Source organism: Arabidopsis lyrata (genome assembly GCF_000004255.2).
Source record: "Arabidopsis lyrata subsp. lyrata unplaced genomic scaffold ARALYscaffold_7, whole genome shotgun sequence".
Lineage (NCBI taxonomy): Eukaryota > Viridiplantae > Streptophyta > Magnoliopsida > Brassicales > Brassicaceae > Arabidopsis > Arabidopsis lyrata.
Window position 1 is genome coordinate 1,274,479 of NW_003302549.1, and position 16,782 is coordinate 1,291,260.

The window sequence follows — 16,782 nt, forward strand, 5'->3', positions numbered from 1 at the left end:
AAACTAAAATAAATTTTAGGGTTTTTCAATCAGGATGGAGTTAAGTCAGATTTTGTTCGGTTTGTTTGTCTATGAAATTATGAATTTGTTTGATGTTATTATAGCCTTTTTCGTCATTTGATGTTATTATGACTACGCGGTGGAAAAGATATTGTTTTCTATGTTATCATTTATCATTTATCATTAATAATATTCAATTTTATTGACGAGGTGCCGTCTGTTCAGATTTTTTTCGGTTTGTTAGTTTATGAAATTAATGATTTATTGGTATTGCTATAATATTATTTCTTCATACTAGTCAATATACTATGAATCTATGATTAATCTTCCAATTTTTGAACTTCATCGCATTGATAGAATTTAAATGTTTACATAGTCATGAGAGAATTGAGAACATATATAAAATTCAATGTTGTTCTCAATGCAAACTTTTTAGACTTTCTTGGCAAGATACTTAATTAGCTAGCCCATTGTAAGAGAGTAATAATAAATGGGCTAGGCCCAAACTTTTGCCAAAGTCACGTGACGAGAAACTTCACACGTGTGCAACTCCTAGCCCCAAAATTTGATTAGCACAGCACCAGCACAATCACCACCACCACCAGTATCACATTCACCATCTTCTCTCTTATCTCTCCGTTACTTTTTTTATTTACTCTCTCTCTCTCTCTCTCTCTTCCCCGTTACTTTTTTTTTCTTCCCCGTTTCGTTCTCCGTCAAAGTCTTCTCTCTCTGCCATTTTCTCCACTGTAATTTCCCTTTTTACCCCTAAACCCATCGTTCCCGTGACTCGACGGCCACGAAGAAGAGGGATAAAATTGAGAACGATTAAACAGGCGATTGATTTCTCCACCGCTCAAAAATGGCGACGGCGACATCGGAACGAGTCGAGTTAGCCAAGCACTGCAGTTCACGGAACTGGTCTAAAGCGATCCGAGTTCTCGATTCGCTCCTTGCTAAGCAGTCTTCAATTTTGGATATATGGTTTGTTTCGCGATCTTTCTTCTCTCATCATTTTCTGTGGATCGGTATCATTGTTAATCAATTGGGAATTTTTGGTTTCAGCAATAGAGCGTTTTGTTATAATCAATTGGAGCTTCACAAGCATGTGATTAAGGACTGTGACAAGGCACTTCTGCTTGAACCTTGTGCCATTCAAGCTTTTATTCTCAAAGGTTAGTTCACTTCCAAGCTTGAGTCTAATTCGCGGGATGGCTTTCTTAGGGGTTTAGTTAATGCTAGTGCCTGCTAGTTATGATGATATAATGGTTGCTTAAGAATATCGATAATCTTAAGTTTTGAATAGTGCTGGTTTTTGTTGATATACCTTATCAACAAACGGGGATGGAATTTCGATGGTTACCGAATCATGGTGACTGGTGAAGACGTTTTTTCTTTGATTGGTATACTGCCTGTGAACTCAGCTTTTCCATTTAGGACGCGCTCTTTTGGCTTTGGGGAGAAAACAGGAAGCTGTTCTTGTTTTGGAGCAAGGATATAAAAATGCTTTGCAGCAGACAGCAGATGTGAAGCAGTTACTTGAATTAGAAGAACTCCTCACAGATGCAAGACGAGAAATTGACGCCACCGAGTCTCGGCAAGAGACCCCTGCCTCTCATAGTGAGAAGTCTGATGAAAAAACTGACAAGCTGGACAACCATGAATCAGGAGCATGTAGCAATGGGAACTCCCATGACCACGAGGCATCTAGGGAATTGGGTGAGAAATCAAAGATTATAAGCTTTTCAAAAGATACATCCAAGGCAAGCAAGCAATCTGATGGTAGTTCCGACTTATGTAATGGATCAGCGTACAAGGAAAAAGAGAATGGAAAGTGTGGCAGCCAAATCAATGGTTCTTATGAATCATGTAAACCATGTAATGGTTCTGATTTGCATGATAATTTAGCTGAAAGTTCCGATCGGTTAGGGGACCTGTCGATTAATGGAAACAAGTTAATTATTAAGTCTAGCAAAATGAGCCATAAAGCTGAGGCACGTTGCGATGAAACCAGGAAAAATAAGAAGTACACCATAGCAAGAATATCAGGAACCCATTCTATAAGTGTGGATTTTCGACTTTCTAGAGGCATTGCACAGGTATAGCAATACACATAAAAAAATAAGAAAAGAGCTATAAGGTACAGCTTCCAAATTCTTGATGACTGAGCTCCTTTCTTGTCAACAGGTGAATGAAGGAAACTATATGAAAGCTATTTCTATTTTTGATAAGGTGATTTGGTGGTCTTTATCTCTTGAGAGTGTCTCTTGCTTATTTTTTTTTTCTCTGTTTATCTTCTTCTCCGAGGTTGTTTGGCGAAAAATTGTTGTCAGATTTTTTACTATTTATTTTATCTTTGTGCAGGTGCTGAAAGAAGAACCTACTTACCCTGAGGCACTTATAGGAAGAGGAACAGCTTATGCATTCCAACGAGAGCTTGAAAGCGCTATCGCTGATTTTACTAAGGTATTCATATATTTGACAAGAGTTGTTACCACTGTGGGTTAAGTTCACCAATTCTGCTCCTATGATGATGATGGTTAGGCTATCCAATCTAACCCAGCAGCAACTGAGGCCTGGAAGCGGAGAGGACAGGCTCGTGCTGCTCTTGGGGAATATGTTGAGGTTAGTGGTTCCATTCGCTGCTTCTGTTCTTTATTCAGAGCTAAAAGCATAAACAATAAATGTACTTTACGAGGCTTGTTACTAATGTTCGCCCTGCACATTTATTGAATATTGATTAATAAATAATATTGTCTGATCGATATCCAATAATTTGGATAAGCCGCTGATTGATGTCTGTGTTTAAGCCTGTTTAGTGCTTGCATTTTATTGGTAAAATCCAGAAACGTTTCTTGTACAACACTTTTATTTAAACTACCCTTTGGTGATAGGCGGTTGAAGATTTGACTAAAGCACTTGTTTTTGAGCCAAACTCACCTGATGTATTGCACGAAAGGGGTAAGTGTCTCTATTCAGTGTTTCTTTTTAAATCTTGCGCCCGATTTCAGTTTTCATTTCTTAATACATGATTTCTTTGGTGAAAAACCATAAAGTACTAACTGACATTCACAATCAATTCAGGTATTGTTAATTTCAAATCTAAGGACTTCACTGCTGCTGTAAAGGACCTGTCTATATGTCTGAAGCAAGAGAAAGATAACAAGTCTGCATATACTTATTTGGTAAGACTATTCTCTGTTGTTATTCTTGGTTTCTAAAGTAACCATGAACGCAAATGTTTTCTTAGTAAAACTTGGTTGATCTCTCCAGGGACTAGCATTTGCTTCTCTTGGTGAATATAAAAAAGCTGAAGAGGCGCATTTGAAGTCCATCCAACTGGATAGTAATTATCTTGAAGCATGGCTTCATCTCGCCCAGGTAACACGCAAATAATAAAATAAACAGTATGAGATTATGCTTTGTCTGTTGAATTTTCAACTATTAAGCTGAACTGTGATGAAGATAGGATTTTAAGCATTGTTTGTGATGGTGAATAAACAAAGTTAGTTTTATGTAAAGCTAGTGAGACTTCAAAATGAAGAAAGCTTAAATTTTGACTTTTGAAGGCAAATAATTAAGGTTTTCCTGAAGTAGTGTCTTATTTCTCTTTAATTTAGGTTGTTCATCCTAGTCTAATGCTTGAATCAGTTGCCTATGATACACTCGTACTTTTTGTTCACTGTACTCGATGGTTGTCCTGACGTTTCCTTGCAGTTCTATCAAGAGTTGGCCGACCACTGCAAGGCTTTGGAATGCATTGAGCAGGTTCTACAGGTCGACAACAGGTAGGTCTTATTTGGGATGCAGTACCACATGTTGCACTATATTTCTGCTTTTCCATCGTACTCATGGCAATTTTCCTGTCTTGACCAGGGTTTGGAAGGCCTATCACTTGCGTGGACTAGTGTTCCATGGATTAGGTGAACACAGGTGTGTATCGTTAGTGTAAACTAGGATTGTTGGAAAGTGAATTTGGTTTAAAGGGGAAAATATGTCTATGTTGATGTGCATCTTACCTAAAATGTTCATGAGTGATACAAGTATATCTCAATGTCTACTTTAAAATATGATATCCGATAAGATTTACTTCTCCTGACTCTTGGTGATAAAGATCTGCGTTTGAGCAAAAGGATGTTTTATAGGAAGCTGATAAGTTTGGTGGTCATAATCACCTTAGTATTTATGTACAAGGCTGGTCTTTAAAGCAGTGAGATTATTCACCTTTAGTTGTTTTGGTGATTTTATTTCTCAGGAAGGCTATCCAAGAATTATCTATTGGCTTGAGCATTGAGAACACGATAGAGTGCTTGTACCTACGAGGTTCCTGCTATCATGCCATAGGAGAGTATAGAGATGCGGTAAATATTTGTTTGTTAGCTTTATGGTTACATATTTTAAGGAGACTCTCTTATTACTTGCCTTGAATATGCTCACAGGTGAAGGACTATGATGCTACAGTTGACGTGGAACTTGATGCAGTGGAGAAATTTGTTCTTCAATGCTTGGCGTTTTATCAGGTTCCAACTTCCAAAAGATGTTTTCTGTTTTAATAACTTAGAGATCGACTGGATTTATAATTTTATTTGCAACACTAATTTCTTGGCACACTGTTGTTTGTAGCAACTTGGAATGATAGGCTATTGCATTACTATGTTGTAAAAGCATGACATCATTTATCTGATAGTAATGGTTCTCTGTTTGTTTATAACTAGCACACTGAAAAATGAAAACCTCCCTCTATCTAATAAATTTGGATGTTTCGTAGCAGCTCTAAACGTTTCCTTCACAATAACACTTAAAGTTATTCCTTTTTCTTCTGCAGAAGGAGCTTGCCTTGTATACAGCTTCCAAAGTTAGTAGTGAGTTTTTATGCTTTGATATTGATGGTGACATAGACCCTATGTTCAAGGTGATATATCTCTCTCTCGATATTTCTGATGTTGCCATAAAGTCGGACTTTTACTTTGTTTGCGTGTCAAGGAAGTATATGGATACAAACTGGCCCAGTTTAACTGGGTATACTCAATGTGCTTGAATGGAAAATTTAAATGTCTTCAATATAAAGTATCAAACAGCTCAACCAATTCCTAATCTGAATTAATCCTTTATTTCGTTTTGAGATACTAGATGATTATTAGTGCTTTCAAGTGCTGTAGGTGGAAATTCGAAAGTAGATCTCAGAGTTCATTGTGCAGTCACACACTCCTTTTTTCCACTCGTATATGTGGTGAATGTGGCTTTTCTTTTCTTGTGATTTTTCAGGAGTACTGGTGCAAAAGATTACACCCAAAAAATGTATGTGAAAAGGTTTACAGGCAACCTCCCCTACGTGAATCACTTAAGAAGGGTAAACTGAAAAAGCAAGATCTTGCAATAACCAAACAGAAGGCGAATGTTCTTCGTTTTGCTGATTTAATAGGCAAGAGGATCCAATATGATTGTCCTGGATTCTTACCAAACAAACGCCAGGTGACTTTAAGCAAATTTTTATAGTATCTACCTTTTCAACATTATTTTTTGGTTAATTTCCTCTTCCCTGGAGTGCATTTAAATTGCCCCAGAAGGCCCCTGTTACATCTAATGACTAGAATATGCCTATCATAGTTCTATTCCATTGATTATTTGTGTTTCCATGATTTTACAGCACCGTATGGCAGGATTGGCTGTGATAGAGATTGCTCAAAAAGTTTCCAAAGCTTGGCGCATCGAGTGGAGGAATTCAACCAAAGGCACCACAAAAAGTGGAAAGAAAAACCGGAGGAGAGAGAGAACCAACATACTTAGCCAGAATAGAGGTGGTGCTGGGTGTAGTAGTAACAGTTTCAGTGAAACTTCAACTGGATATGCCTCACTAGAAGATAGATCATCTGGCCGCTCTATGTTGTCTTGGCAAGACGTTTATTCCCCTGCTGTCAAATGGAGACAAATTTCAGAGCCTTGTGACCCAGTTGTCTGGGTTAACAAACTAAGGTACAAGTTCCATTTCCCATGTTGTGTAAATGGGTGATGTCTAATGACTATTGCAGGCTCAGCATCCGCGAGTCTATGTTTAAGTAGAACTTCAGTTAGTTTCATTTGATTACTTGGGTGGTTGAGATTATTTATACTGATTGCAGTGAAGAGTTTAATTCTGGGTTTGGTTCTCATACACCAATGGTACTCGGACAAGCTAAAGTAGTACGCTATTTCCCAAATTATGAAAGGTAAGCATATATAATATAGAACTTGAGGTTTTTTCATGTATTCAGTATGGCTTTTTCTCGGTCAATGGACTGATCAGTTTCTAATATGTTACTTCAGAACCCTGACTCTTGCAAAGAGCATCATCAAGGATAAACTCTCTGTACGCAGCAAGAAAGATAAAGTTATTGATCTTTCTAAAGACGAGAAGATAGAAAAAGTCAGTGTTTCTTTCTTCTCCCGTGAATGATTCTTGTTTTGTCATTGTTCTCTTACTGTATTTCCTCACGAGATACAGATAATGCGTGCTGAAACGTGTGATGAGCTACACAAAATTGTTGGTGAGGATTTCTGGGTGGCTACTTGGTGCGACAGTACCGGATCTGAAGGGTGGGTTTGTTGTTTAGTCCCGTAAACCTCTCTTCACTGAATATTTTCTGTTATCTTGATTTTGCTTTCTTTGTTCATATCTTCAGGAAACGCCTCGAAGGAACTAGAATCACCTGCATTCAAAAACCGTAAATTTTACTTTTGTTGCATGTGATTTCACACAAATCCTAATCATCACTTTCTTCAATAAATCTCTCTCGTTTTTATCCAGGGGAAGGCTCGGGTATGATTTTTCAATTCGAACTCCATGTACACCTGCAAGGTGGAGCGACTTTGATGAAGAAATGACCTCAGCTTGGGAGGTAAGACCTAACTCCTAAGCATACACAAATAATTCTTTATGTTTCTGAGAAAACAAACTTAAAAGTCCAACTGAATCCACAGGCTTTATGCAATGCCTATTGTGGAGAGAACTATGGTTCCACCGAGCTGGACGCTTTAGAAACCGTTAGAGACGCTATCTTACGCATGACGTATTACTGGTAAATGACTATGACAACATAATCGTATGATTGATTTACTCAGAAGCTGTTGGTATTCAATTGCAAACATTGCGTTTTTTTCACCAGGTACAATTTTATGCCATTAGCTCGAGGGACTGCTGTAACGGGATTTGTAGTATTACTTGGACTTCTGCTTGCTGCTAATATGGAGTTCACTGAGACTATCCCGAAAGGGTTACAGATCGATTGGGAAGCTATACTTAATGTTGAGCCGGATTCCTTTGTTGATTCGGTTAAGTCTTGGTTATACCCGTCCCTGAAAATCAACACGTCGTGGAGAGATCATCCGGATATTTCCTCGGCTTTTTCGACAACAGGAGCGGTTGTTGCGGCGCTTAGCTCTTACAACGATTGAGTTTCAAATCTCTCTGTCTCTCCCTCTCTCTCTCTCTGCTCACAATCTTTCATAAGAGGTGAAGAAAACTAACCAAACCATGAGCAGTAAGAAAACTTGTGTTTCCGTCAAACATCTTCAGCTTATGATATGTTTTTGTCTAAAAAGTAAAAACAAAAACAAAAAAAAAGCTTTGTTAGGGTTTTTAAATGATCTTTAACTCTCATGTTTAACTTTATTTTACAGATTTAATAATGTATCTAAATATGATTCTCTCTCGGAGCTTATGATTTACAAAGCCTTAGATCTTACGTTGTTTTGATTTTATTCAAACAACTCTTTTTTTATGCCAATCTTCTGACTGGTCTGATTTGGCACCATTAATACCGTGATCATATAACCGTTGTATGTTCTGATATTAAATCTCGGGTTGGCTGATTTTTCAGCCCTATACTAATTGCAATCTCAATTTTTCAACCCAAACTTTTTGTCTCTGAAAAAACCACCATAAAAAACTTTAAGGGAGATTCACAAAAATGCCCCTTTTTCAATACCCCAATTTTTCCCACCAAAACACTTGTAAAAATTTGTAAAACCTTTAAAATACCTTGTAAAATTTTCCCGTAAAATTTTTTCCCGCCAAAAAAATTTTTTTGCGGGAAAAGTGATTCCGCAAATTTTTTGGCGGGAAAAATTTACAAGGTATTTTAAAGGGTTTTTACAGGGTATTTATAAGGTTTTACAATGTATTTTAAAAGGTTTTACAACATATTTATAAAGTATTTATAAGATATTATAAGATTTTACAAGCTATTTTATAAGGTTTTACAAGTTATAAGGTTTTACAAGTTTTTTATAAGGTTTTACAAGTTATAAATACCTTATAAAACTTTATAAGTACCTTGTAAAACCTTTTAAAATACATTGTAAAACCTTACAAAACACTTGTAAATACTCCGTAAAACCTTTAAAATACCTTGTAAATTTTTCCCGCCAAAAATTTTCCCGCCAAATCACTTTTCCCGCAAAAAAAAATTTTTGGCGGAAAAATTTTACAAGGTATTTTAAAGTTTTTTACAAGTGTTTTGGCGGGAAAATTGCGGGATCACTTTTCCCGCCAAAAAATATTTTGTATTTTGTGGACCTAATTTTGTTTCAAATAAGGGTAAAATGGTCATTAAAAATTAAAAGAGGGCAAACTTAAAAATGGACTCTCAAAATGGGCATTTTTGAAAAGGGGTATTGAAAAAGGGGCATTTTTAACAATTTTCAAACTTTAATCTCAATAAAACTACACATACTTTCGGACTTGTTCTTAAAACTACGCCTCCAATTGAACCGATCAGTTAACCGGTAATATCTAATCCGGTTTGATTTACCCAGAATTTTGACCAAAGTTAATCAATTTTGACTCCATTTTAACCCAATTTTGACCCAAAAACACATATAGAAGAAAACAAATGTCTTCTCTATAAATAAAATTATTATTTTTATTTATTTATTTTTAATAAACAATTAAAAATAATAAATTATAAATTAATTTTACCAAAAAAATAATATACCACAAAATAATATGAATGTATACCACAAAAAAATATATATAACAAATTTTTGGTCTATACTTTTGTTTATATAAATATACAACAACAAAAAATATACCAAAATTATTTTTTGTGCTATATTTTGTTATAAAATTTATGGTAATATAACAAAATATACATTTTCTTTTTGGCAATCATTTTCTTATAAATTCATTTTTCTTTTTTAAAACTCAAACGTTGGTTATATATATATATATATATTATTGTGTTTTTAGAAAGAAAAATGACTTTTGAATTTATAAAAGAAAAATGATTGCCAAAAATAAAATGTATATTTTGAATATCACCACAAATCAAATTCATTTATATATATATATATATATATATATATATAAAATGAATTTGGTATAATATATATATAAACTTCAAACGCATTTTTCTTTTTAAAACCACCATATATATATATAAATATATATATATAACTGACCTTTGAATTTAAAAAAAAAAAAAACTGAATCTATAAAGAAAAATGAATTTATAAATATCATAATATATACTTTGATTTGAGTTTTGCATATACTTTGAATTTCACAATATACAAAATTCAAAGGTCATATATTATGATTGCCAAAAAAAATATTATTTTATTTTTTTGTAATATTACCAAAAGTATATACCAAAATTTTATTATATAATTCTTTAGAGGTTTATTTTTTATATCTTTTTTTGATAAAATTAAGTTATAATTTATTATTTTAATTGTTTATAAAAATAAATAAATAAATTTATTTATTTATAGAGAAAACATTTTTTTCTTTTATATTTGTTTTTGGGTTAAAATTGAGTTAAAATAGAGTTAAAATCGATTAATTTTGGTCAAAATTCTGGGTAAGTCAAACCGGATTAAATATTATCAGTTAATTGATCGGTTCAATTGGAGGCGTAGTTTTACGAACAAATCCGAAAGTACGTGTAGTTTTATTGAGATTAAAGTTTTTTTTGGTGGTTTTTTTAGAGGTAAAAAGTTTGGGGTGGAAAACTGAGATTGCAACTAGTATAGGGCTGAAAATAGTATGTTCATAAATTTTTGTTTACAAGATTCGAGTTACATTAATTATCGTTACAAAACTCACTCGTCGAAGTCTTTAACAAAGTCAACGAACGACCACTCGCTTGGGTTTTCTCTCCACCGACGCGCCGCTCTCAAAATTTTCACTTGTCATTGTCTTCATATTGAAAACTCGTAAAGAAAAAATGTCACGTTAATATTAAGAATAGCCGAAACGTGTCTTGTTTTTTGTTTCCTATCCGAGAAAGAAAACATAAATATAAGAAAACGTAACGAATACATTTCAATATTCTAGATAGTCATTGAAAGAAGGATTGGAACAAAGTGAGAAGCAAAAAAGAAAACAAATTCTTAGCTCCTAAGCAATACATTTCGTCATTGGCTCGACGGTTTTGATTCCATTTCCAAAAATCGAAAGAGAAATGGTGGAGGTGGTTAATAGTAAGCGATGACGGTGACGGTGGCAACAAACTAAAGATTAAAACGAGCCAAAAACAAATTTATAACGAAAGTGCCAATAATTGCGCTAGGGTCTTAACAACCAAAGTGAAATCCGTGTGGGCACCAATCCAAAATGGCAAAATCAATCAAACCAGCTGTCCTCTCCTTCTAACTTCCGACCAAAGACTCTTTTTGTTTACGTTTTCTTTCCCTCTTTCTCCTTGTCTTATTTGGATTGCGTTATATTATTCAACTTGAGTTTAATCATTTTTCATTATTAACGTTATACATGCATCAAGTCAAAATAATTTCACCCGTGCCGTGATGATCATATAATACTAATCCAATGGTGTACCCCAAAACTTCAATCTCAATTACAATGTACCTCATTTTTGCTATTTTACTAACTAATAATTTTCCGACAATTTAGTAGTTAGAAATTTCTAGACCGTGATCTCTAATATAAAATATCATAAATGTGTGAGCGATATTGGTAATCAATTATTATGATGACACATCAAGACTAGTGATTTTTAGTATTACCAATTTAATGTCTAACGTAAATAATTACTATAAATTAATTTTTATATCTGATCATATGTTAAAACCAAATTCAGTTTAACTAATCACATGCTAATGTACCCACTATTGGCGAATAAATTTATTGCAGAATATAACAGGAGAAAAATGCCAAGAAAATTTTAATTTCCTTTATTAAAAAGCACAGGAAAAAAAAGAAAAAGAGCTATTTTGTAAAATAAAAAGTAAAAACCTATTGAACCCTGCATTAATAGATACAGAATATGATGTTCTGTTTCTCAACGGCTACATCTGTCTGTGGTCCTTCTATTTAATCCAACGGTCCAGATCTCTCCTCATCGCCTATATATATTTAAAAACTCACTTCTCTTACATCAAAACAACACGCTTGGTTAGTTAAACTCAGTACTTACATCTTCACTTCAAACTCTTTCTAAGATCTTTCCAATTTTGTTTTTTTGTTTGATCTAAATTTGATAACATTATGGATCGCAAGTTCCTCCTAACAGTTACATTGATCTGCATTGTCGTCGCCGGTGTCGGTGGCCAATCTCCGATCTCATCTCCGACCAAATCTCCCACCACTCCTTCTGCTCCAACTACTTCCCCTACTAAATCCCCCGCCGTTACTTCTCCCACATCTGCTCCTGCGAAAACTCCGCCTTCTATAGCTTCTTCACCTGTAGAATCACCGAAATCTCCGGCTCCTGTTAGCTCATCACCCCCGCCGACACCCGTTCCAGAGAGCTCTCCTCCGGCTCCTACACCAAAGGCTTCTTCTCCTGTGAGCTCCCCACCGGTTCCAGCACCAGTAGCTGATTCTCCTCCAGCTCCGGTAGCTGCTCCGGTCGCTGATGTACCGGCTCCTGCTCCAAGCAAGCATAAGAAGGCTACGAAGAAATCGAAAAAGCATCAAGCTGCACCGGCTCCGGCTCCAGAACTTCTCGGTCCACCTGCACCACCGGCTGAATCTCCCGGACCTAACTCCGACGCTTTTTCTCCCGGTCCTTCCACATCCGCCGACGATCAGGTACATTAGCTTATATCAACAATGTTGATTTCTCTACCGTCACAAGTTCGAGTATGAATGTTAAAAATAAGACAAAGAATAACCAATGAAACAATGATGAAATTATTTCAACAATTTTAGAGACATTTCAAAACATTGAAAATCTGGTATTTCGATTTTGAATTTGCATATTCGATTTACTAAAATGAAATATGGAATTAATGCAGAGCGGAGCAGAGAGCACAAGGGTGTCGAGGAATGTAGCGGTGGGAGCGGTTGCAACCGCGTGGGCCGTTCTCGTTTTGGCATTCTAAATTTATCATTTCCCCCCTAAAATTTTTTAGTTTTTATCTTTTTGACCCTACCATTGTCTCTTTCTTTACGAATTTGGTATTGTGTGTTATTATTTAATTGATTATACAGTTTCTTTTATTTTATTTTATTTATATGGAAATAATAAGAAATTCATATCTGTCAGTGATGATAATGACACTGTTATTACACATTGATTGTTCTTTTCTTTTGCAGCCAATAGTCTTTAGTGATGGGTCCGAGTTCTTTATTGAAAATGACACATACAATTTTAATGCAGATTAAATATACTGTTGAATTTGACATGTACTCTAACATAATGTTTGTGTAACATCTATGAACAATAAGCAAAACAGTGATGTAAGTTAACAAAAGGAAGATTAAGGCATTGATGTTAAGAAAAAAGAACATCAGAAAAAACAGATTACTCACCTATGTGATCCTTCGAACAAATAGTTACAATTGCAATATAATTTATGCGAAAATGAAAGTGTCAGCTACTTAGTTGGATCTTATAGTTTATTTGTTTGTTTTTAAATGTGAAGTTGGTAAAATATTAGTAATTGAATCCATATCTGATACCTGTCACGTAGTTAACTCAAGTGGCCAAGTTGCTATAAATGAATAGTCTAAAATTTATTACTGAACATGTATGGATCCAATCGAATAATACAATGTTTTTTATTGTACCTGTGGATGTCGGATTCACAGGTACAATATTTTGTTAAGTGGGAAAGATTATTCTTGAGGGACAAAAATAAATATGCAAAAAACTTATAAATTGATACGAAAAATTGCTATATTCTTTCTCTCTTGAGAGGGCGATCCCCTTTACATGGCCATTGGCCTCTATATTTATACATAGCCAAACGACATTTAAAATGAGTAATTAAGTACAATTATTCCTTCTTAAATGTGCCCGTTTTGATTCTTCGGCTTTAATGCTCAACGTTTGAATTTGAGTTGACTCTGATCTTCATGGGCCTCGCCTCTTCTGGCCCAAATGTCTTTGAACCGACTTACCCGTGTCTTTTACACCGAACTCGTGTCACAATGCAGTCACTTCGGATTATCTAAATGGTGACAACCACTTCGACCATCCTTTCGGCTCGCGGGTCTAATGGGCTTCATCCTTCACGGGCCATTAACCCGATTACGTGGCAATCTTTGGTTGGTCTCGTACTTCTAGTGCGGGATCCGACACCAACAATTAGCCCCCCAAGTTCTTCGAAGTGCTATTCCAATTCGGAGGACTTTAAGTGCTAAAGTGACCAAAGATTGCGCTCGAGAATCTTTCTGATTTCCCGACGAAAATCTCATCACTCCTTTAATTTCGGCACTAGCCATTTTTAACCGAGTGACATCTGTCATCATTATGACCGTATATTGATTAATTACTATTAAAACGGGAAAAACCTTCCCACTACCCACACGACTCCCGAGGCGGTTTCATCATTAGCTTGAGGTAACTTCTTTTCACCATTACTCTCTTCTTTTACTTTTGTACTTTAATCAAAACCTCTCTCTTCGTTCCTTCACCAAAACCCTTCTTCGCCGGATCTTGAATTTTTCTTTCTTATCAATGACTTCTGATTCCGATAGACCCGAGTCTCCGTCTTTTGACGAGAGGCGTTCTAGTAACGATGAATGCACCCGCCCTGGTGACATCGCCGGTCCGCACTATAGGTCCACTTGTACTCTTCAATCCCTCGAGCAGTTGAAAGAGCTTTGCCGGATTCCGCCGGAAATTATGGCGGAAGCACAAATAGCTTCCCCCACAGAATCTCCAGAGAACCATCGCGATGGTTACTTCTGTGTGTATGAGATTTATTTCAAGGGTTGCGGGCTTACCTTTCCTCTTCCCGAAGCCCTAATTTTATACCTAGCGGCTCTTGAAATCGCTCTTCCTCAATTAACCCCCAATCTTCTCCGCACAATTCTCGGCATTATAACAATCGCGGCGGAGGCCGGTTACGTTATCGGAGTTGCCGAATTAAATGAGCTTCTAAGCGTGAGAAGCTCGTCGAAGAAAACGGGGTATTTCTCAGCATATCCTAACGCCAACAGGAACATCATTTCGCATCTTCCAAACAAGGATGAAAATTGGCATCATCCTTGGTTCTTGATTAAGAAAACTCCCGCTTCGGTTGGAAATCTCGCAGATTTCCTCCCTTCAAAGTGGTCGGCGAAACCTGGTAGAGATTAGGTCGCCCGTATCTTTCCCGGTTGTTTCTTTATCGTTATTAACTAACATCGTTGTTTCATTTCGCAGCTTTCATCGCTTTCATCGCTTCCAATCTCCCATCCGAAGAGTTCATCGAATTCTTCAAAATAATTCTTGAAGGGGAAACCCTTTGGAATTCCTTCACTCTCGAACGATTCATAGAGGCTAACCACAGACTCAGGATGAGTCCGCCTGGTCATCTTCACCAAATTCCTCCCCCTCCCTCAACTCAAGGAATGTCATCTCGGGCCCTCGCGGCCAAGCGTAAGTTGCTTTCCAAGCCGATGGCTGAGGCTCGCGAGGAGAAGAAAAAGTTTCTCGCGACTTCTATAGACAAGAAGGACTATAGTAGGACCTTGCTGGTCGATGATGGCAGTACTGAGGGAGCTCGATCTGTCGCGTCCTTCAGATTAACTCCTCGTCGTGACCGTCGCGACTCACGTTCTCCTCGGAGGGATCGATCTCCTCGCCGTGATTCACCTCGTCCTTCACGAGATGATTTTAGTAACGAGCCAATTAAGAACTTGGTTCGCCGAAAGAGAGACAAGTCCTCTCGTAGTGATCTTTCCCCGCAGAGGGAAAAGTCAAGGGCCCGGACTGACCGCTCACCTCGGTCATCCCCTCCTTCTGAACCAATGGGTCCTCCACGACCGGTTGACATGTCTTCCTCTTCCCAGCCTGATAGTGGAAAGACCGCCCGGAGCGCGTCTCCGAAAAAAGGAGATTCTGAATCTCGAGATGCTCCCTCGAGGCTGAAGCCTGCTCTTGTACCTCAAGTCAAATCGCTTTCAGGTTTGATGATTTACACACACTTAAACTTTTGTCTTTATTAAAATTCCAATTTTTACAATTCTTCTTTCTTCGCAGCTATGGAGACAGAAGGCAGCGTCTTCCGATGCTTCAAGACCCGTTCTGGTTCGATCTTGCCAGATTTCAACAAATGGCGCCCTGCGATTCGTGAACGTTATTTACTTCACGCGCATCACTCATCTCGGGTTAGTCCCGCTTTCTTTTATGTATATTTTTTATTGTATTGCCATTCTGCGAACTGACTCATCATCCCGGGTTCATGTATAACGCTAGGCTCAAAGCGAGTTTAACGACATGATCGAACATTACGAAGGGTTGGTCATTGGCCGGGAGAAGGAGATTGACATGTTGACGAAGAAACTCTCCGCCCTTGAGGCCGAACTCAGTTCTTCTGCCGGCTCCAAACATGATCTGGAGGACAAAGTCGATAATTTAACATCCGTGCTTGCGCAGGTAAAGGGGGAGCTGCAGGGTCAGTACGACCAGAACTTCAAACTCCAGGAAGAGTTTTCTGGTATTCAAGGTAGGCTTCAAGAGTCTGAATCGAATGCTGATTCTCTGAACAACCAACTCATCGAGCTCAACGCGAAGTACAAGGCGATCGCCAAATTGCGTGACTCCGAGTTGGCGAGGTCGGCATCGAAAGCCAGAAAAGAGGTCAAGGGACGCGGGATGGAGTTGATCCAAGGGGCCATCCGATTCATGCAGACTGAGAAGGCTAGGTCTGACCTGGAATCTGACATCAAGGAGCACGAGAGCAACCTGATCCTGCTGGATCAAATCCATGATGCAGATTTCTCCGAGGATCAAGAGAGAACCGAACTATCGGCTAATCTTTCTGAAAAGCGAAGTCGCTTGGCTGCTCTTCCTACTTCGACCTTCAACCCTCAGGACTTCGAGGAATTCTTCACCGAATCGCCTCCTATAAGCGAATCAGGTCTAGACTGGGCAGGTAATGCTTGGCTCCTGACATTTATTACCTTTCCTTTTCTTGCACCTTTGATTGACTGGAATTATTATTCCTAGGTTCAAGTGGGGCGGAGGACGTTGTCCCGCCCGTAGCTCCTATGGTGTCGGAGGTCACTCCGGAAGTTGGTTGTACCGTGGAGGGTGGTCAGGAAGCTTCATCTGATCAAGCAGCTGCCAAGGACGTGAATGAAGCTTCGACTGTTGAGCCGGACTCCGAGGTGGCTGCTGCTCCGTAGTGGCTGTGTCCACTTTTGAATTGGGGATTGTCCCTTTATTTTTAAGACTTAATTTCACACTTATTTTTGCCTAAGGAGGCTTTATCATTATTTTCTTTTGAACAAGATATTTGCCTGAGGAGGCTTTTAAACCTTTCTAGGTTGCGACCCAAGGGGGTTTGGTTAAAATTATATACGGGTTTGCAAAGTCCGCTTTAACCTTTTGTGGCCTTGTGGCAATG

The 16,782-nt window shown here is 37.5% G+C and overlaps 2 protein-coding genes across 2 annotated transcripts; both read left to right on the top strand.

Annotated features, from left to right (window-relative positions):
* The first annotated feature begins 519 nt into the window (after positions 1 to 519).
* On the top strand, positions 520 to 7,708 carry LOC9303018 (suppressor of RPS4-RLD 1). The gene is made up of 23 exons (XM_002866900.2): positions 520 to 984; positions 1,066 to 1,175; positions 1,438 to 2,099; positions 2,188 to 2,232; positions 2,365 to 2,466; positions 2,545 to 2,625; positions 2,895 to 2,961; positions 3,085 to 3,185; positions 3,274 to 3,381; positions 3,718 to 3,788; positions 3,877 to 3,933; positions 4,256 to 4,361; positions 4,440 to 4,520; positions 4,826 to 4,912; positions 5,266 to 5,472; positions 5,648 to 5,973; positions 6,120 to 6,206; positions 6,304 to 6,403; positions 6,482 to 6,573; positions 6,660 to 6,701; positions 6,785 to 6,875; positions 6,958 to 7,055; positions 7,143 to 7,708. Exons 1-23 carry the CDS (start codon positions 863 to 865, stop codon positions 7,429 to 7,431), a joined length of 3,132 nt encoding a protein of 1,043 aa, XP_002866946.1. The 5' UTR covers positions 520 to 862; the 3' UTR covers positions 7,432 to 7,708.
* Positions 7,709 to 11,154: 3,446 nt separating this feature from the next.
* Positions 11,155 to 12,515, top strand: LOC9303019 (lysine-rich arabinogalactan protein 18). The gene is made up of 2 exons (XM_021019643.1): positions 11,155 to 12,031; positions 12,238 to 12,515. The coding sequence occupies exons 1-2, from the start codon at positions 11,486 to 11,488 to the stop codon at positions 12,322 to 12,324; spliced, it is 633 nt and encodes a 210-aa protein (XP_020875302.1). The 5' UTR covers positions 11,155 to 11,485; the 3' UTR covers positions 12,325 to 12,515.
* The last annotated feature ends 4,267 nt before the right edge of the window (positions 12,516 to 16,782 follow it).